At 48.2% G+C, this 21,917-nt stretch overlaps 1 protein-coding gene across 1 annotated transcript in view; it reads left to right on the top strand.

Annotated features, from left to right (window-relative positions):
* Positions 1 to 21,917, top strand: part of nt5c2a (5'-nucleotidase, cytosolic IIa) — a gene marked incomplete at its 3' end in the record, with an annotated part of 70,082 nt that overhangs the window by 39,880 nt on the left and 8,285 nt on the right. Inside the window, exons 13-15 of the mRNA XM_079280529.1 lie at positions 5,569 to 5,632; positions 6,167 to 6,337; positions 9,034 to 9,085. Of these exons, the coding sequence (XP_079136655.1) occupies positions 5,569 to 5,632; positions 6,167 to 6,337; positions 9,034 to 9,085 (287 nt within the window). The remainder of the gene's footprint in view (positions 1 to 5,568; positions 5,633 to 6,166; positions 6,338 to 9,033; positions 9,086 to 21,917) is intronic.

Genomic DNA, 21,917 nt, shown 5'->3' with positions numbered 1-21,917 from the left:
TGCTAGAGGTCTGGACGGCTCAGATGCTGGGGCACAGTGTGACAGGTGGTGCCAAGGTGCTCCTGCTTTACCTATGACCTGGACCGAGTGTGAAGTAACCTCCTTCACTTCGTACGGCCCTGTCCACCTGGGGTCAGTCCACTTTTCTTATGAACTTTGACCCTGACCCAGTCACCCTCTCGGATGAGATTTTTTACCTTTTCCTGGTCAGCTGCACTGGTTCGCTGGACCTGTTTGGAGAGAGCCTCCGTGAGAATGATTAATGCAGTCATATATGCCTTCATTTCAACTTGCTGCACATCTAGGTATATGTACATCTATGTATCTATGTATATCTATGTATATGACTACCGTCTCTTGGAGGACCAGGCATTTGCCTCCTTGTCATTAACTCATGTGGTGAAAGATGCGTCTTATTTCCTTGTGCGCTCCTCATTGCCATTAGAGCTAGTGGTAAAATTTCAACCCATGTCAGCTTTGATGCTACACATGTCGTCGCTATTTTTGATTTTAGCGTCTGATTTGCCCTCTCTACCAGTCCTTGTGACTGTGGATGATACACTGATCCAGATCTACTTCTGATTCCTAGTCTGGCTTCTACTTCCTGCAAATGCTTATTACTGAAATGTGAACCATTATCGGAGTATCAGTTCTGTCTGCAGCCACTTCACTACTGTCTGTGCGTCTTCTCTTTTAGTTGGGATTGCCTCCACCCACTTTGAGAATCTGTCAACCATTACCAAGATGTACCTTTTTCCTTGTACTCTGTTTTCATGTCCCATGTCAGTAAAGTCTATGCTGGTGTCTTGGAAGCAGGCTGATGGTACAGGATAAGAGCCCATAGGTGTTTTGTATGGTTTCTTCACATTGTGATCTCTGGTTCCTGTATGGCTGTTTTCAGAACCATCTGTTTTGGTCTGTATCCTCCTGTTTCTTTAGCAGCTTCATCTGCCATGTCGTTTCCCGCACTTATTCTGGTTCTTGCTTTGCCATCATGTCCTTTGCATTTCATGATTGCCACTCTGTTTGGTAGGCTCATAGCTTCCACCAGTGCCATGATTTCTTTCTTGTGTTTGATGGGTGCGTCCATTGATGTCGTGAATCCTCTTCTTCGCCACATGGGCCCATCCACGTGAGCTGCTCCATGTGCGTAAGCAGAATCGGTGAAGATGTTTACTGATTTTCCTTCTGCTATTTTTAAGGCTTGTATGAGCGCTTCGACTTCTGCTAGCTGCGCAGATGCTGGTTGAGGTAGGATACCTGATGCTACTATTGAGTGTTCCATATCTTCGAATTGTCTCACCACAGCATAGGATGCTGTGTTTCCTTCATCTCCTTTGTAGCAACATTCTTCCTGTTTCATAGACAATATGTGCTCTTGTGCATTCTTTTTGAATTTTCGATTTTCTTGCAGCTCCGAATGTGAATTTTTCGATGAGTCTCTTTCTCCCCCTTTTTTCTGATACAAAACTGCATTAACATCCCTATTTTTTGTTCAGAAACATCTAGGTGGAAAGGGAATGAATAGTCTGGAGCTTGAAGTGCCGATGCATGTGACAGAGTCTGCGTGAGAATGGTGAACACATCTTCTGCTTCTTGTGTTCAAACTAGGGGGGCTGAGGTGTTTCATGATGGAGGATGCTTTCTCTGTGGGCTGTGGGCTGTGGGTTGTGGGTTGTGGGTTGTGGGTCGTTTGATGAGAGAGTGCGACCCAGGATAGTGACTTGTCTCCTACATGTTTGGACCTTGGTTATCTTTTGAGGCTAATAGTTGCAGCAGTGTCTCTGTTGTTGCCAGGTATGTGAAAGATCTTGCTGTTCAGCTTGATTCTGGCTTCTTGGATGCTGATTGCCTGTCCCTCTCTGATAATTTCCTCTTCTTCCACGTGGTGAGCCTTGTTGTTGTTGCTGACCACGCGTGCGGCAGGCTCGTGCGTAGTGACCTGGTTTTCCACAGTTGTAGCAGTAGAAAGTTCCTCCTTGCTGCTTCTTTTTGTCTTTAGCAGTCTTTTGAGCCACGTCAAGCTTTGCCAGCTGTCTCATTAGTGACACTTGTAGTGCTTCGAGCTCCACATCTGATCTTTCCACAGCTGCTCTGTATTTATCATAAGTGTGTTCTTTGCCTGCCATGACGTCTTCCTCTGCAAATATGCAATAAAAGTCTGAATTCAGTATTCTCAAATGTCCACCAGATGGAGCCAAAGCTCCTGTCCACTGTTCCTGTTGCAGTTCCTGAAGTGGCCACAGAAAAGCCAAAACTCATGTCAAATGTTTTTTTTTTTTGTTTTTTTTTCAGTTCGTGAAGTGCCAGCAGAGGGAGCCAAAACTCCTCTCATGCCTTCAAATGACATGTGTGAGCTCTGAACCACGTCATTCACACTGGCTCACGACCACAACCTTGCTTTTCTCTGGAACGTGTGTGTGTGTGAAATGTTGATCTATTTTATTATTAACACTTATGGTGAAGAGGACGAAAACAGTATAGTTATAAATTTATTTCGAAGTCTCTGTGTGAATAGACACAAGAGCTCTTGTCCATTATACTAAGATGGCAATTTTCAGCCCTAATCTGATGGTGTAAGCAAGCAGTTACTTTCCAGGGTCACTGTTATCTGTTCCTGTCGTACGAAAGGATGACGGAATGCTCCTTTCGGCGTTTTTGACCTACATACAGTGACCTCACAACTCCGCAATATAAGCTTTACAAGTATAACGCGTATTATTTAACAGTGTATGAATATATTTTATTTACAAATCCCCCTATTCACCCCTGCTAGGTGTGAACTGCTATGTTTTAATTACTCAATCAATGGCTGTAACACGATGTTTTATAAGGCAGACAGCAAGACTTTTTTTTTATTTATTTTTTAAACTTGTGTCTTCAGCTCTGTCCTTGCAGTTGGACACAAATCAAGGCCGCAGCACCTGTGCTTTCTTATCAGGAATAGTCTAACTCCCCAATATTCCCAGCGCCTGTCCTGACTGAATGAATGGATGCTCTGTTTCAGCTTTAAACCTTGCACACTCCCTAATTTTAGCGTCTGTTTGGCTGAATGAGTGGCTGCTGTGTTTCCGCATTAAACTTTGCTGATGGTCCCTATGAAAGACAAATTCCACTATATCTGAAGTCTTTATACCTACTCCAATAAAACTAACACTTAGATTAACCCTCAGCTGTCTCTCAGTCTATTCTAGTGATTTATGTGTGTGTGTGAATGCAGAGTGTGCGTCTTCATATGTGTTTTCTGCTCAACCGTCCGTCAATCTTGTGATAAGCACACGAACATCTGAAACAACTCGACTGTAGCTCTCAGCTGTCTCTCTCTCATATGTACGCTTCGAACATTCACTTTCATTCAAACAAAATTGCAACACACTGCCATTTTTGAAATGCGCACAGATCACAAATACGGTAAAGGAATATCTTTACAAATACAGTCAAACAAATAAACAAAAATGAAAACATACACGCACGGTCCTCGAAGGACGTGGACATTATACTCAAACACTCAATCGACCATACACAGCCGTGATTCCACAAATAATCGCACACAGACCTCGACAGGAAAAGTCTATTGACCTCTATTTATTCAAACTCAGCAAACAGACTGTGTACCGCTGACCTCTCGACCACGATACAAATGAAAAACAAATGCTTTTTCAGCAAACAAACAGTCAAATTATAATCAATTCTTTCCCTATCTTACACACAAATCAAAGAGCGCTGCTCTTTAATACATCACAACGGCCGCTGCTTATTGTCAAAAACAATGTTACAGCCGGGATTCGATCCCGGACCTACCGCGTGGAAGACCGTTATATTAACCACTTCGCTATCAGCGGAGTATATCAACAACACATTTAATACACTTTAAATAGCCTAGGTCTCTTCTCTGGACCTGTCCACGTTCTGGCTACTTTCATTAATCTCACCCGTTAACAACGATACATCGGTTTAACTCAGGCCTTGTGCTCTCATACAGAAACTACGTCTAGGATACTCTAAGCAGAGATATCATGTTTTTACACTGCACGCTACTCCACAAGCCTGGTGTCCTGAGACTTAATGTCGTCTTGTTAAGGTATTTTCACGGTCAATTCTCTCAATACAGTTTATCATCAAAACTTCAATGACATATACATATATCCCCGTCATGTTATGCAATTTCTTCGTAGCCCAAGACGTCTTATAATTACGTTAAAGATTACGCTTTATTTGTGGCAGGAATTTGAGCGCGCCGTGCGAGGCGCGTGACAGCGACAGAAAAGGCGCGCGACCGCGTCCCACACTACTTCACTCTACGCTGCCACAAAAAACGTCATTTTTCGCCTTTTATCTAACGTCTTCTGCTGGACTCATTCACACATATGTACAAAAACCCCAAATGCTGGGCTGAACAACCCTGCTGCTGTGTGATTACTCTTTACAATACTTTTATGACTACGCAATACTTACAGTTCGGACAGTCGGATAAAATTTGGATCATGTCTATAATACAATATGCAGAATTCAGTTAAATAGGCTTCTGCTCACCTTGAGATGTGCCGGCACTATCAGACTGTCTCCCGAACTGCAAGCTCGCTCCGATTGGCAATTATCGGTTCCCAGCCTCAGGGGAGAGATGCACCGTTATCTGGAATCACAAAGAGAGGCCTGTTATCATTCCAACCCGAAGCTCCGTATCATATGAATCACGTCGGGGTCACCAATTTGTTGTGAAAATATAGCTGTCTTTCACACTTAGAGCAGGTTTAAGAATGAAACAGAAAGCTCTCAGAGGCGTATAGTTATATCAAAGCAATAGATTTATTTATCAACAGAGTTATTCAGCCCAGCCATCAAACAAGCTTGGGTGCTAATGGTTGAACTTCGCAGAGATTCACCATGAGACACGCTTGAACACATCAGCGTGAACCTTAATATAGGGGGTCCACCCCTTGATACACATTGGTCAAAGTCAAAGATGCAGGCGTGGCACGTTTGTACGTTATGGCACCTGGGTGGAAGCCGTGGATGTCCATCCACCTTGGCCCCTCCCAGTAGGCGTTGGTTTCCATCAGTGTGAGTGAGATGTTGCATGCTACAAGACCTGAGAAAGAGTGTGTGAAGAAGCCGGGCTCAGCTGGGGCGTTGTCCCTCGCTTGAATCTGACTGTCCATTGTGTCTTCCTTATCTTCTCTAAAGATGGAGTCCTGTTTCTTGTGACGCAGTTAAATAAGTAACCTTCCTCCTGCTTCTCTCTGGCCCTGCTGTGTTGTGAGCACTGTATAAGTGGTTAATAGAGCTGCATAAGCTAATGGTTATTAAAACTACAAATATGCTAGTGATTAATTCAACTGTATATAAGCTAGTTGCTACTTAAAGCTGCATATAAACTAGCTGCTGATTAAGCTGTATATAAGCTAATTTTATCAACACAACTCACTGAGATCCAAACTCAACCCTATCCAGCCCACCTCGGCATGTGGTCTGGATGATCCCATCTGAAAGCGCACAGACCTGACAGTTAGTGCATCTGGGCATGATCAGTGAATTGACCAGCGTAACCACAGCCCTGCTTTCTTTCAGGCCACAGGTCGGCTGAAGATCGGCACGTACACGGGACCTCTCCAGCATGGCATCTACTCTGGAGGTAAATAAGGAACCCTCTCAACACAGCTGGTTGTTGTTTTACTTCCCTTGATTTGCTTTAAGGATTGAAATATTCACACAAACGCTCCTCAATGTGTGTCCTAATGTCATATCTGCTGATGGCTCATGCATCTCACAGTAGCTGACTGTGATTCATACAGATCATTACAGTACATGCTTCTAACGGGGATACAGAGGGAACATCTCTGGATGCTGATTGGTTTACATCAGTATCTGTATATCTTATATGGTCAGCAAAATTCACTTGTGACTGAACTTTAAGAAAGAGAAGAAGAAAGATGCCATGAATGAGTACATTGTGCAACATGGGAGTAACAGAGCTGATATGCTGACTCATAGAAACATGAGGGAAATTAAATGTGGGCAGCAGCAGTAGCACAAGCCTGAGATGTGACACCTTGTGTGGGGTTGAATCTCAGCTGTAATTGCATCTTTTAAATAAAAGCATCATTGATGATTGCTTCTAGAGCTTTTCATAGTGGGGATGAAATGAAAGCATCTTTTGTGATCCCAGGTTCCTCTGACATCGCATGCGACTTGCTGGGCACTAAAGGAAAGGACATCATCTACATTGGAGACCACATTTTTGGTGACATCCTCAAATCCAAGAAGCGCCAGGGCTGGAGGACGTTCCTGGTGATACCTGAGCTGGCCCAGGAGCTGCATGTGTGGATGGACAAGAGCTGTGAGACTAGACCTGTACTCACTCATGCATACACAGACCTGTACTCACTCATGCATACACAGACCTGTACTCACTCATGCATACATATACCTGTACTCACTCATGCATACACAGACCTGTACTCACTCATGCATACACAGACCTGTACTCACTCATGCATACATATACCTGTACTCACTCATGCATACACAGACCTGTACTCACTCATGCATACATATACCTGTACTCACTCATGCATACACAGACCTGTACTCACTCATGCATACACAGACCTGTACTCACTCATGCATACATATACCTGTACTCACTCATGCATACACAGACCTGTACTCACTCATGCATACACAGACCTGTACTCATTCATGTATACACAGACCTGTACTCACTCATGCATACATATACCTGTACTCACTCATGCATACACATACCTGTACTCACTCATGTATACACAGACCTGTACTCACTCATGCATACATATACCTGTACTCACTCATGCATACACAGACCTGTACTCACTCATGCATACACAGACCTGTACTCACTCATGCATACATATACCTGTACTCACTCATGCATACACAGACCTGTACTCACTCATGCATACACAGACCTGTACTCACTCATGCATACACATACCTGTACTCACTCATGCATACACAGACCTGTACTCACTCATGCATACATATACCTGTACTCACTCATGCATACACAGACCTGTACTCACTCATGCATACACAGACCTGTACTCACTCATGCATACATATACCTGTACTCACTCATGCATACACAGACCTGTACTCACTCATGCATACACATACCTGTACTCACTCATGCATACACAGACCTGTACTCACTCATGCATACACATACCTGTACTCACTCATGCATACACAGACCTGTACTCACTCATGCATACACAGACCTGTACTCACTCATGCATACACAGACCTGTACTCACTCATGCATACATATACCTGTACTCACTCATGCATACACAGACCTGTACTCACTCATGCATACACATACCTGTACTCACTCATGCATACACAGACCTGTACTCACTCATGCATACACATACCTGTACTCACTCATGCATACACAGACCTGTACTCACTCATGCATACACAGACCTGTACTCACTCATGCATACACATACCTGTACTCACTCATGCATACACAGACCTGTACTCACTCATGCATACACAGACCTGTACTCACTCATGCATACACAGACCTGTACTCACTCATGTATACACATACCTGTACTCACTCATGCATACATAGACCTGTACTCACTCATGCATACACAGACCTGTACTCACTCATGTATACACAGACCTGTACTCACTCATGCATACACATACCTGTACTCACTCATGCATACATAGACCTGTACTCACTCATGCATACACAGACCTGTACTCACTCATGCATACATATACCTGTACTCACTCATGTATACACAGACCTGTACTCACTCATGTATACACAGACCTGTACTCACTCATGTATACACAGACCTGTACTCACTCATGCATACACAGACCTGTACTCACTCATGTATACACAGACCTGTACTCACTCATGTATACACAGACCTGTACTCACTCATGTATACACAGACCTGTACTCACTCATGCATACACAGACCTGTACTCACTCATGCATACACAGACCTGTACTCACTCATGCATACACAGACCTGTACTCACTCATGCATACACAGACCTGTACTCACTCATGCATACACATACCTGTACTCACTCATGCATACACAGACCTGTACTCACTCATGCATACACATACCTGTACTCACTCATGCATACACATACCTGTACTCACTCATGCATACACAGACCTGTACTCACTCATGCATACACAGACCTGTACTCACTCATGTATACACAGACCTGTACTCACTCATGTATACACAGACCTGTACTCACTCATGCATACACAGACCTGTACTCATTCATGCATACACAGACCTGTACTCACTCATGTATACACAGACCTGTACTCACTCATGCATACACAGACCTGTACTCATTCATGCATACACAGACCTGTACTCACTCATGCATACACAGACCTGTACTCACTCATGTATACACAGACCTGTACTCACTCATGCATACACAGACCTGTACTCACTCATGTATACACAGACCTGTACTCACTCATGTATACACAGACCTGTACTCACTCATGTATACACAGACCTGTACTCACTCATGTATACACAGACCTGTACTCATTCATGTATACACAGACCTGTACTCACTCATGCATACATGGACATATGTGGCTGCCTAACTGCTGTTTCTAGTTGAATTTAACGGCGTGATTTTAGCAACAACAGACCTTGAGAGCAGTTATGATCTGGCTTTATTAGAAATCAAGTTATTCAACGTTTAGTAACAGCTTTAGCGGCAGTTCACTGTTACTTCATCATCAATGTACAAAATGTATTTTATTAGAGGGTTAGTAAATAATACACAAACATCACCAAGCATGACAGAAGATGTATTTTCAGAGCTCTTCATCTCACCAGGTGGAACCAGGTGGAACGTTGTGACCGTAGAATAACTCACTGCAGCTCAGACCAGAGCTCGGCCCACCAGTGATAGTTCAAAGTAAAAAGTGTCATGAAAGATTGAAGCATTATAGATGTACTAATGCAAGTTGTTTTTCAGCCATATTTGAGGAACTTCAGTCTCTGGAATGCCTCCTTGCAGAGCTTTACAAGTGAGTTCCTCTTTGTCTGGTCAGCTGTTGGTGTGTCTTGCAATGTATTCTTTCAAAAGTTTCTCAATGCTCTTTTTAGCGACAGAATGACCAACTAACCAGCAGAGCAACTCTGCTCCAGAAACAGATGTGGTGTGGAGTCACTATTTGATTGACCTAATTTAGACAAATATGAACAATGACTCTGTGTGCACTGCCTCGTGTGAATGAAGCTCTCACCCCTGCACCGATCTCTTCATCGACACCACCCTCAGACTGGTCTCAGATTAGTGGATAGGTGTCAGTGTATGGCGCTGAGCAGGGCTGTGAGGCCTCGGTCTGCAGAGTGCAGGGCTCGACGTGCTTATACATACTTTATACAACATCACATTTGTGTTACGCTCTGTTCAGCTCATGTTCACTTCTCACTGCGTTCTATTAAGGAAGCGGTTGTTGTTATGCAATGATAGATGGCCCAATAGATAACTCTCTTTGAGGCATTGTGTTTTGTTAGATCCTGGGTACTTCTGGCCCGATACGGGGCTAATTACTGACTCAGCTCTCTATTAAAAGATTCTCGAGCTGGTGTTCTGGCGAGGGAACTCGCCTGGCTCCGCTAACTGCCGTTACTCCCAACGTCTACCCTGCTTCCTCCGGTCAGAGCGCGCTCGGCCGAGAGACCAGTCCTGGCCCCGGGCGCTCACACCAGTCGCGTCGGTTATGGCAGCTTCCCTCTTATGGATCCGTGCTCTTGGTAAATGCCAGGTTAGGTTTTAACGGCTAGGATTAATTCTTGCTAAAACCGTAAGGGATTGTTCAGTGGATTCGGTCTCTAGGATAACCTTTCAGAACTCAGTTGTTAGACATACAATAGCTTTAACTTTTTACTGTCACGAGGAACTCATTACTACTTCGAGCAAATTAATGCACTTGAGGATTTCACTTTAAATGCAGATTAGATATTTATTGCAGGTTATATTTAGTTAGTTTGCAGGGGTTACAGCTACAGCTCACATAAAATGTCACTACACATGATTAGTCAATTTAATTATCTTCTTCGATTATACTCATTAGTTTTAGTTGCCGAGACGGCTCGGTTGGAGCTGGATGTCCAATGGTGCGATGAAAAGAGTTCTTTTGGAGTTGTTAGGAGCGAAGGTCTGGCCAGACCCTCGGTCCTCCCGCTCCGCAACGGAGCCCGTTCAGCTGTTCTCAAAACTCAGTACAAAGTCCTTCTCAGGCAGCTGCGGCTTTCTCAGTTGTCCAGATGTTAAGAGGCGAGCGGTGGGGAGAGTTAGAAACTTCGTCTTTTAATCTCAAAGTCCACGAACAGAGGTCTCTTTTTCGTGAACAGAGACGAAGCCCTCAATACATCAGCTGCAGGCTTTAGTATCTTCTTCCGATGCGCTTGGTACGGCATCCGCGATGAAATCCCAGCTTGTTCTTTGCAAGCATGTCCTTATATTCCTCATATGGGCTGTGATCAGCCCCCACCTGTTTGGTCCATTACTCATCCCCCCTCCCTCTGGAAAGGGCGTTAAGCCGAACATTGCCTGTATGACTCAACCTATTACATCAGTTTCTAGATCTTTCTCTTGACTACACCCAACATCTGGTCTTGATTACAGCAATGTCATTCTTGCCCAATACTTGCCCAATACATCTATCTCAGCTCCACAGAACACACAGAAACATTCATTACATTTGTTTAAATCACTTCTATGCAGTTAAACATTTGTTACACCATTGATTAGAACATTTCGTTATATTTATTCATACATTTTATCCGTTTGATTACACGTCAACGTTGAATATATGCTTTGCGCTCTTATAGCCTGACTTCTCTCCCTTGAATGTGTCGACATGTTACCGAGGCAGCTCTTGAGAGGTCAACTCTTCTTGACACCCCCTTCTTGAGGTCTCAAGCTGCCGTACCGTGCCCCAGGTAATCCTCTAGGAACTCGTCGTCGTCCTCGGCGGTGATGATGAGAACGTCATCCTCCGGCTCGGACTCGTGTTGCCAGCTGTCGAGCACCATCAGGCCTTCCAGGCCTGGTGGCTGGAGATCCAGGAGGGCGTTGTCATCTTCCTCGTCATCTATGGCATCCTTCATCTGCTCGTCTAGGCTCAGCACCAGGGCCAACACATTCTGGTTCAGAATGCTGTCTGGGGAGAGGGAGGCCGGAGTAGGGACGGGGCTGGTTGATGCTTTGTCCTCATCCTCGCCTGGGACTATCAATCCTTCAGGGATTACCTCCACCAGCTCTCCGCAGTCCTCGTCGTATCCCCACATCCCCATTAGATTTGGTACTACTCCTGCGAGCATCGTCTGGCTACCCACGTCTCGGTGTTCCACACCCGGGATGCTTGCCGTGTCGTCGTCTTCTTCTGGAGTTGGTAGTGGATACTGCAGGGCGGGCAGGCGTGGTCCAATGACGACGAAGCGGCCATCGGTGAGGTGGGTGCTGGACACCCGGATGCCATCAGGATACGCCCATATTTTTGTGTATACTGGGCAGTATACACCATCAGCATAGAGCAGGACCTCTGGTGGGGTTCTCCCAGCGGAAGTCCACACTGGTTTAGCTTTAGCCTCTAATTCCATACAGTCGACTACATTCATCGCAGGCATATAAGGGGTACTTCCTTTGCAGAAGAGGCCGCTGGCTGCTCCTACCGGGAATTGCCCCAGGTAGCATTGGGTGCACCATAGGGCTTGGTTTACCTCCCACAGGTGCAACATTAGCTCCGGAGGAATCCCACAGCGGACACAGCAGACCTCCTCCTGAATGTTGTTGAACACAAAGACTTCATTAATCATTACATTTTTCAGCGCATTTTTACAAGCCAAGCTTTAGCAAGCAGGGGGTGGTCTTATTTTCATTCTTTTTTAAGGCCCCCTCTCAGTATTGGAGCGCTTTGCAGAGCGCCGCAGAGCCAGAGAATGCAGCCATGGAGAGGCCAACACCATTGGAGGAGGTGTCAGGCCTGGGCTTGTAGGCCTAACCCTTCTTGGAAACAAAGGCTCATACAGCATGAGCCAGGCTGCTATCCCGATTGATGATTCAGAACCCAACCAGTAGATGGCGACAGTTATGCCCCAACCTATGCCCCAAAGAGCAATGGCGCCGATCTTGTGGAGCCAACGCCCTCTTCCTCTTTCTTTCATAGCCATGGTCATGACCACGAGATACGTCAGGGCTGTAACCGCCAGAAAGGCCTCGACGATTGCCGAGACCATCTTCAGGGGGTTGTAGAAAACTGCAGCGACGTCGATTACCAGCCAGATGATCACCATTCCACCCTTTACTAGACCGCAGCGAGTAGAGTCGATGTGGATTCTCCCCAGGAGGTATGTAGCGAACCATGTCAGGGTAAGCCACAGCGATCCTCGATAGATGTTTTCAATCGCTGTTTTCAGACACCCTACAGCCAGGGCCAGTATTCTTAGCGGCTGATTCATGGACCATTCGCCCATGCAACAGTAGAAGAACCATATGATCTCAAGGACCCAAAAGTCCAGGTCGGTTAAGCGAATGAATGGCCTGCATCTGCGTGCTGTGTCGGAGGAGTTCTGTAATGCTTCAGTTATACTCATTCCGAAGGTGGTCATGCCTGGAGGTACTATAGTCGTGGTGTTGGTCATACTCACTCCGAAAGTGGTCATGCCTGGGTGAGAAGTGGCGTTCATGCCTGGAGGTGCAATGGTTGTGGTGTTGGTCATGTTGGTCATCTTGGCTTTCTTAGGTTTATTCGTTCTTATTTCAGTATGAGGCTCTTGGTTGAGGTTCCGGGTCTGCAATGGCTATGGCGCTCCAGTTGTTCACCCTTTATAGGTGGGTGGACTCCTCCTTCCTTCGTGGGAGGAGTCCCTTCTTCACTTCTCCTTTTTCCTTCAACTTCCCCTTAAAGCACGAGGCAACAGTGGCTGCTACCCCGCCCTTAATGGCGGCACAGATTATTAGGCCCAAGATGACAATTCCAATTATCATCAGCAAATAAGGCCAAAGCCAGGAGAACAAACTCCCCATCCATCCCTTTATGACCGAGAATCCTTCTCCAATCTTCCCTGCCACTTCTTCCACTACGATGGTTGCGGTCCCGGCTATGGAGGCGCCCGTTAGTTCGATCCAACTGCACTCGTGTTCTCGTCGGCCGCTCCCGCAACTCAGCCAGTGTTCTTCTGGCTCGTAGCAGGTTCCGTTCCCGTAGAGGCGGTTAGCTCCTACCCATTCAAATCCTTTGTCTTCTTTACCCTCGCAGAGGCTTTTCCTGAAGGCGTGGCCCTCAGCTAGAAAGACTGTAGGGTCGGTTACTGGGGGAATGATTTGGCCGTTCACGTTCACTCTGTCTTTCATGCGATGGCCCAGGATTAAGTTGGTACAGCTGCTAGTCAGAGGCCCTGACCGTCTCCATTTCCCGTCTTTAGCCTTCACCCAGGTTACTTCTTGCACGTGGGTTTCATATTCTGCTCCATAGTGGGTCTGGCAATGGTCTTCCCATCCTGGCACAGTCTCACAATGTCCCCCGGCCAGGCTGATGTTGCAGGTCGTGTTTCCTCGATTGCATTCCATCTTCCAGGGCCGTGGGCCCACATATGGTTCTGGTCGGCTCCAAACCCCAGGCCAGATGTCTCTTTCTTTCGAGTACACTGTGGCCAGGTACTGATACTTCACCCAGTAGTTGTTGGTTTGAGTTAGACATGGCACCACCCATTCTAACACTTCATCCTTCTGTAGGCCCCACCAGGTTGAACCGTCGTCCCGGGTGTGGGCCTCTTTCCATGCCTGCAGGGTTCCTTTGATCGTCTTGTTCGTCTTCAGGCCTGTGCAGTCATATAGCCACGTTCCCCAAGCCCGATACCACTCTTGCCAGAGTGTGCATCTCGGGGAGGCGCCGTCGGCTAGATACTCTGTTCCATTCAGAGCGATGAACATTTTGTTGGTCACACAAGTGTCAATCTTTTGGAAATCCCCTCTTGGGGCTGTCATTAAATCCTCGGGTTTCGGCAGCTTTTGTACATACATGTCGGTTGTCCGTGGTCCCAAAAGGCCGTAGCTGGCTCTGGAGTATCCCTCCGTGAAGGCTCCTTTGAAATGCTTCAGCTCGGTTATCCATATCCACGGCAGGGTGTTGTTGAGCCAGGCCTCGTGCCGGGCATTAGGTTCGGGTAGATAGATGAACTTATGAGCCTGATACTGTGGTTTGTTTACCGGAGTTATTACGAAGTAATTCTGACCTTCGCAATAAAAGAACACATTCCAGAAGCACTTATCTAGGAGAGGGAGCTTGCTGGTTTTACAGTGCTTCGTCCATTTCCTGCTCCGATTTCTCCGAAGACTGTCACTTGACTTGAATACCGGCGGCGGCTGCGGCTGCTCTTCTTTTTCCTCTGGAGCCGTCTCTGAAGCCGTAGGTTGTACTTCCTCTTCTTCTTCTTCCTTCTCCTGCGTGACATTCACGGCTCGGCTGGTGAGGTTGTTCCGCTGGCAGTCGGTGGAGTTTCCTAGTGTGGTGTTTCCTGTGGCACCTAGTGGCCTCACTTTAGCTTTAAACCGTCGTGGTTTTCGCCGCGGTTGTGTGGCCTCACAGGTGAGATTGTAGTGTCCCCAGAACATTCCGTCTGCCGGTAAAATCATCAAACACGTATCATTGCGGTGGCTCGCTGCATAGGTTACCTCGGGTTTCCAGTATCCCTCGTTCCCTTGCTCTGCCCATGAGACACATGCCCATGAACAGTACCAGCCTGGGACACCGTTTTCGGGGTAGATCCAATTACACTGTGCCCGTTTTTCTTCTTGTGCTTTCTTCATCATTACCGTAATCTTCATCTCCGCTCCTAGCGTAGATACTTCATCTATCCTCCATGTCGAGTTCTCTATTTCTTTCTGGAATTCGCCTGCCCAGTCTGTTTCTTCACCCGTGTCGTTGATTTTCGAATCGTTGATTTTCTGTTCCCAGATAGTCATCCACGCGATGATAGTAGCTGTCAGGTTCGGAGCCGTCCCACCCCCTTCTTGGACTTGACGGGTTGCATTAGAGCCAACCTCAAGGTCCAACCAGGGCGAGGCGCGCTTCTGTCCAGCGAGTTGAGAGAGAACGATCGTTCCAGAGTCGACCGTCCAGCATGTCTGGTCGAACTTCTTTGTGGTAGTGTAGGACACCCTCACATGAGTGAGGGCCCATGGGATACTACCATAGTAGTACAGTATAGCCAGGACAAGGCATAGTCCTGTTAATACTGCTACTACTTTAGCCATTAAGCAAAGCCATAGTCGTTTTCCATTCCGAGGTCGTTCACTTGATTGGTCCAGTCGCTTGCCGGGGCGTCTTAATGAGACGGGGGTAAAGGTTGAGGATCGCCTAAATTCATGAACTCTCCCATGAAGTAGTGGGAGATCCATGGTTTCGGATTCTGCAGTGCTCTGGTCGGTAGCACCTCTGGAAGAGGAGCTAGGCATCCGGAGCTGAGGCGCGGGGGAGAGTCAGGATCGCACTGACTAATCCTGCCCTTCAGGAGCTGGTGATATAGCACCGATGGGTATCTGCCAATGGCTAAGTCCAGCCCCCGCCACACCCACTGGTAGTAGGTGACGATTAAGGAGGGGGAGCAGGGGGGGGGTTCAAAGCAACCCTCGTTCACAGCATTATTTTGCCGCAGCCATGCGTAGATCTGTCTGTCCACTGGGTCGATAAGGATCCGGACTTTGGCAAGAGATGCATATAACGGCTGACCGTCGTCCGTCTGGAGCTCCGTTACTTTAGCCCATGCTGCAGAGGGTTCGTGAAGGTTAAGCCGGCCAAGCCCCTTAGTCCGTAATCTGGAAGGAGGCAATTCCCTCATGGTCAGGCATGGGTCCGGGTTCGGTGGGCCAAGGCCTGGCAGGCGGTAATGAACCATACGCAACTCTATGTCTTGGTTCTCAATTACACAGCGCGCGCTGTTTTTCACGTGGAGCGCTATGAGACGCCGCATGACCGGGCTGGTGGTCCAGATCACATTTTCACCCAGCGAAAGATCAACATAGTCGTTTTGCAAATAATCAGCATAGTTAGGACCCCAGCGCAACTTCAACCGCAGACCCATAACTGAGATGAAAACGGTATTCAGGATCCAGGGGGATTGGTCAGGACAAGGGAGGACTGGCTGCAGCAGCCACGGATGGGTCCGATTGACTCTGTCATATTGGAGTTGCCATCCTGTGCGAAAAGCAGTCAGCAATTCCGCCTTCCCGGGTATTGACAGGTCAATCGAGCGCCTATATTCGCCATTGCTGCAGAAATAGGCGCCGGAGCCACAGAGGCCTTTTCGGTAGGCAAAATCGCGTTGGGGTCTGTCCAAAAAGACATTTTCGTTCGGCAATTGCAGATATGGCCTTCTTTGTGCGAGGAGGGACTGAGAGACTATTGATAGGTCCCTGCAATCTTTGTTTGGTGGGTTTGGTAGCGACATGTTGACAATCAAGTTTCGTTTTTTTCTAGCAGCTATACTTTTTCTAAGAGCTGTTACTGCGAGGCTTTCCACTCCGCTGCAGTTTGCGAAATGACTTCCGTGCCCAAGCGGTCAAACCTTTTGCGTCTGCGCGTGGGTTTGGAGGAGGCTCCGCCTCATCCGCTCTGGTCAGCTCCACCCCGACGGAGTACACACCGTCGTATGGAACCATCACGGTTTTCAGCGTCACCATGACGCGCATCGTGCTGGCCTCCCATGTAGGCGTTGGCGCTCTGGTCGCCCAAGAGCCCGGTAGTTGCATAACACCGTCTCTCCGCCACCCCTCTGGGGTGACCGTGAAAATCTTACTCTTTTCTTTGGTCCTGGCACCGGTGTGGTGGAAGGCGTCCAGATCCGTGGTGTTATACTGGAGATTCGTGCCGCGAGCACCAGCCTCTGTTGGCACTGGGGCAAGCTCATGTATTGGCACATCAGGATCACAAAACACCTCTTCGATTAACACGCGCCAGGTTGTTAATTCCCAGGGCCCCATCCACCCTTCTCGTGTTACCATTTCCAAGCGGCAATCGGGTAAGGATGCAGCAGTGGCTGCGTAGCCTGGGTCATCAGGGCTGCGATAGACCCTGAAGGCCCCTGGGATCTGTACGGAAGACAGGGGCGGGTTGGCAACCTCGGCCTGTCCTGGGCTGTATGGCCAGTTCCTTTCCACCGACTCCCACCAGGATCTCATGGGGACAGCACTACTGTTTCCACTTGCTTCGTGTGGATCGCCGTCGAGTGGGCTCATAGCTGGTGCCGAGGGTCCTCCAGTCTCCTTGTGTGATAGATCAACAGGAGCGGCAGCACCCTCACCTTCCCACAGGGCGGGTGCCAGGGTTTGTATTGGCTGAAGAAACTTTCTCACCTGCCATCCGTCTGCTGCTCCAGCTTGCACCAGCAGTCCATTCAGCTGGAGTACGGAGCAAGACGCACAGAGGAGCAGCCTGTGTCCATCCCATTGGCAGACACAGTCCTTAAGGTTCAGCTTTGTCCCCCGCAGATCCCACTGGATGACGAAGTGCAACCTTGGCAAAAGCGCTATACGACAAAAACCGCACACATATGCATCCAAAACCTTCACTGGTTTGTGGGTCATACGGTCAAATTCCTTTCTTCGTCCAGAGACCCGGTGTGGTTTCTTGTTTCCGGGTCCCTGCCATGTGAGGTTAAGGGTGGTCGGCAGCAGGCAGACCACACAATCATTCTTGATTTCTTTCCATGTTAAGACTTCATTCTCTTCTGAGAGAAAGCCTTTCTTTGCATACTCCAACTTCTTCATGGCTCTTCCTGCCCAGAGCCCCGTAGTACTCCTTCTCATGTTAACCACCCCTTTGACATTGGCCACTCTGACAAAGGGTGGTAAAGCTTGTATGTGGGTGGCCATTTTTGAGTTCCTGGTTTTCTCCTAGTACGGAACTGGCTTCAGCTGCCCTACTCCTTGGATTCCTTTCTTCTTGAGTTGAACAGTATTACTGTCCAATATTTTGACAACTATGTCTGATTTATCGTACTTGGCTTTGACTGCAGAGTTAGAAGCACCGACCTGAGCCTTGATCCAGACGCGCTGTCCTACTCGAAGTGGCACTTTTTGCTCAAGCTTGGGCTCTTTATCTTCGGAGCCCCGCCCCACTTCCTGTGATGTGAAGGGGCGGCGCATCAGCTCCTCCGCAGGGGAGGGCCTGTCACTTCGGTAGCGGTCGTTCAGGGTTTTGGCGATTTCCAGGGTCTTAGTGCTCCATTCTCTCGAGTTGGCATTTTTCCCAATCCAACTTTTCACCAAGCCAATGGTCCTTTCCACCACCCCGTTAGCCTGGGGGGTGTATGGGGGAGAGTAGATCCTCATTACCCCATGCTGTTGGCACCACTGGTCCACTTTAGCGTTGCGAAAATGCGTTCCGTTGTCGGTCCTGAGCTCTTTAGGCAACCCCAAGTAGCCACAGACTTGGTCCAGCATGCTAACAACACTGTTGCCATTAGCTTTTCTTACTGCTTTTGTGGTTACATACCCTGACATGGAGTCCACTAGCACCAACAGGTACTTTTCTCCACATTTACCCGGTACCCCTAAGGGTCCTGCCACATCCATGCAGATAGAACCCCAGGGTACGGTACTTTTAATGGTGAGACCTCCCACTCTTTGTCCTCTCCTTCCTGCGTTGTATCGACCACACAACTCACAGTCTTGAAGGATTCTGCGGACTTCTTTTTCAGGAATCCAGAGTCGCTGCTTTTCCAGTTCCCTTCGTGTTGGAACGGTGCCTGCATGTCCAAGTGCTCCATGCACTGCTTGCACCACCTCCTTCACGTTCTCTTCTGGGACTACCCGTCCTTTGGGCAAATCTTCCCACTTCTCGATCCCAACAAAGACAATTTGCCTCATCTGGACGAAACGATCCACTTCTTCGTTTCCTTGCCAATGAGTTCCTGCTCGCGTGTGGGCCCTCTGGTGCACCACTTCGAGCTCCATTGTTAGCCGCAATTCGGCTATTTTTCTCCATAGGTTTTCGTGAGCTACTTTCTTGTTTTTAGCACTCTCAAAACCATTTTCTTCCCATATGGACAGGTCTTCATTAAGGGCCTGAGCACAGTAATAACTATCAGTTATGACTCTAGCTCTTTTCACCTTTCTTCGCTCCAACTCGAGCAAACCTTCCAGTATTGCTGTCACTTCCCCGGTCTGGGCACTGCCGGGGACTTGGCCTCGTTGTCTGAAGCGCTCCTTCTCATTGTGCTTGAGAATGAAGCCCCAGTAGGCTTTGTCGTCTTGTCCTTTTCGCGAGCCGTCGGTGTATAGAGTCCACTCTATCGGTTCGGCTGGCTTCTCGTCCCGAGTCGTCTTTTTCTTACTCACGGGTTGTGCAGGGCCGATTTCGAGGTCTGGGTCCAGCAGGATGTCTTCCCAACGTCCCCATCTCGCGTTCGTCGCCTTCGTGCTCTCTACCGTGGCTTTTCTTAGGAATCGATGGACCTGGCTTTGCGTGAGGACCCTGATGCCCTGCCCTTGAGCAAGATCTTTCAGGGTGCTCCAATATCTTGCCAGTACTGCCAACTCCTTCTCTTCTGCTGGATATTTCTTTTCCACGGAGGACAGGGTGTAGCTCCACAAAGTGACTATTCCCCCGCCCTCATTGCACACTTTTACCACTGCGTCGTCGTCGTTGCAACTGACCTCTGCCACCAGCTTTGTTGTAAGGCTTCGTGGCTCCAGCCGCAAAGCTTCTTTAATGGCTGTCCGCAGGTTTTCCAAACTGTTTTGATCCGTTGCGGTCCATTCCCACTTCCTGTGGGCATCTTCCGGCTTTTCTTTTCGTAGTTTTACATACAGTGGTCTTGCATACTTCTGGTAGCTAGGGACATGGTCCCTAACGTAGTTGCAGAGCCCCAGCACCTGCTGTAGTTCGTTCAGCGAGGTTGGCGGGTCGATCTGCTCCACTTTTTCCCGGAATCCGTCTGAGAGTCCCAGGTCGTTGGAGACCTGGAACCCCAGGTAGTTCACTTGGAATCGTCCAAATTGGCATTTTTTCAGATTCAATTTCAAGCCTGCCGCTGTTAGTCGTTCTACGACTTTTCTCAATTTTTGCAGATGTTCTTCTTCGGTGTCATCTGCAATGAATACATCATCGATGTAGATTGTTGTCTCTAGGCCGTCGAGTATGTCCATCACGGCTGACTGGAAAACATTCGGAGAGTTTTTGTAGCCTTGCGGTAGCCGTTCCCAGACGTACGCTTTACCTTTGTGGGTGAACGCTGTCTTGCCCTGGGAGGCTTTGGCTAGCCTCAACGAGAAAAATCCGTTTGCCAGATCTATACAGGATTTGTACCTTTTTAGTCTTAGTGTCTTCAGCGTCCCTTGTGGGTTGATCAGGCTGGCGCGGTTGGCGACAGTCCTGCGGTTGAGGGCCTTGAAGTTGATAACAGGTCTCCAGCCACCTCCCGATGACTCAGGCTTCTTGACTGCCTGTATTGGGCTGTTTGTGATGGGATTTGGCTCCTCGCGCACCACTCCTAGTTCGCTGAGCTCCGTGACTATCAGGTCCATTTCTGCAACGGCCCCTGGATTCAGGGGGTATTGGCGAACTGGCGGGTGTACACCCCCTTCTATGGTGTGGGTGTATTTTGCACCCATGTCTCCACAGTCATTTTTGAACCTAGCCACTCCGGCTTTGGAAAGTATGTCTTCTAGCGTTTCTTTTCCCTCCGGAGAAAGGTCGCTGTCTTCGATTTGTTGCTTGGTCACTTCTGGAATGTTCACTGGTTTGTACCACTCCGGTGATAACGATCCCATCTGGATTAGTTTTGCCCCGAGGACTCTGAGTCGCTGTTGTATTGGGGTTCGATTGCCTGGGCTGCTATGCAGCTCTTTTAAGTCTGTTATTGTCATTAAATTGTAGGGTCCTAGAGCCCATACAACTCCTTTCCAGACGCCAAACGGAATCTTTTTGATGGTTCCGTCGGCTAGTTGAACAGTCAGGTGTCCTTTTGTTTCAAGGCATTTGCGGGTCATCGACACTTCTGCACCAGTATCTACCTGATAGGGGATTCCATCCACGTCGGTGTATATGTCGTCCCCCACCCAGTAGGCATGATCCACTGTGACCCGCGCCCGCTTAGCCATTACTTTCTCTGCCCTTCGCTCCCAGCTTCTAGGCGGGAGGCACGAAGGGCCTGTTTCTGTTCTGTCGTCAGCTTGTTGTAATCCTCGGAAGAGAGAAAACCGCTCTTGTTGGCTGGCGGGGGCCGTGGCCCCTCCTGTTGTTGATCCGGCTGGGCCCTGTGGTAAACGCCCTGCCTCTGGAAGCCTTCTTGCCTTGGAGCTTGCTGCTCCCTCTGGCTTCCTTGTGGACCCCGCTGAGGTCCTTGCTCTCGCGGGTAGCCTTGGTAGCCTTGAGAACCCCTCCGGAATCCTGGCTCACGCTCGTAGTTTTGTGGACTCCTCTGGAATCCTCCCGACTGCCTTCTCTGTGTCTGTGAAGGACCGAGTCCCTCTGTGGGCCTTGCGTTGTCATACGAGGGCCTGGGAGCCGGCGGCTTCGGCTGGTTTCCTTTTTCTCTTTTCTCTTCCAAGTGTTTTTTCTTCAAATCCCACTTTCTTACTGTTTCTTGGATTTGTTCGGTGGTACTTTTGCTGATGTTTAGGGTCACAAAATCGATGTCATTCATTAGGCCCTTTGTCAGCTTCCTAAGGACTTGCACACTTCTGTCCGGCGGAATCGCCTGTCGCAAGGCGTACCATGCCTGGGTGAGAGTTTGCCCTTTGTCTAAGCTTTTTCTTGCCTTGTCGATGTGTGACTCCTCGTCTTCGCAGTCCTCCAACACTAATCTTCGGTAGTGCTGTTCCGCGGTTTCTTCGGGACCCATTGG

This window comes from Melanostigma gelatinosum (assembly GCF_949748355.1).
Source record: "Melanostigma gelatinosum genome assembly, chromosome: 12".
In the NCBI taxonomy this organism is placed as follows: Eukaryota; Metazoa; Chordata; class Actinopteri; order Perciformes; family Zoarcidae; genus Melanostigma; species Melanostigma gelatinosum.
This window is presented reverse-complemented; position numbering and strand designations above follow the sequence as displayed.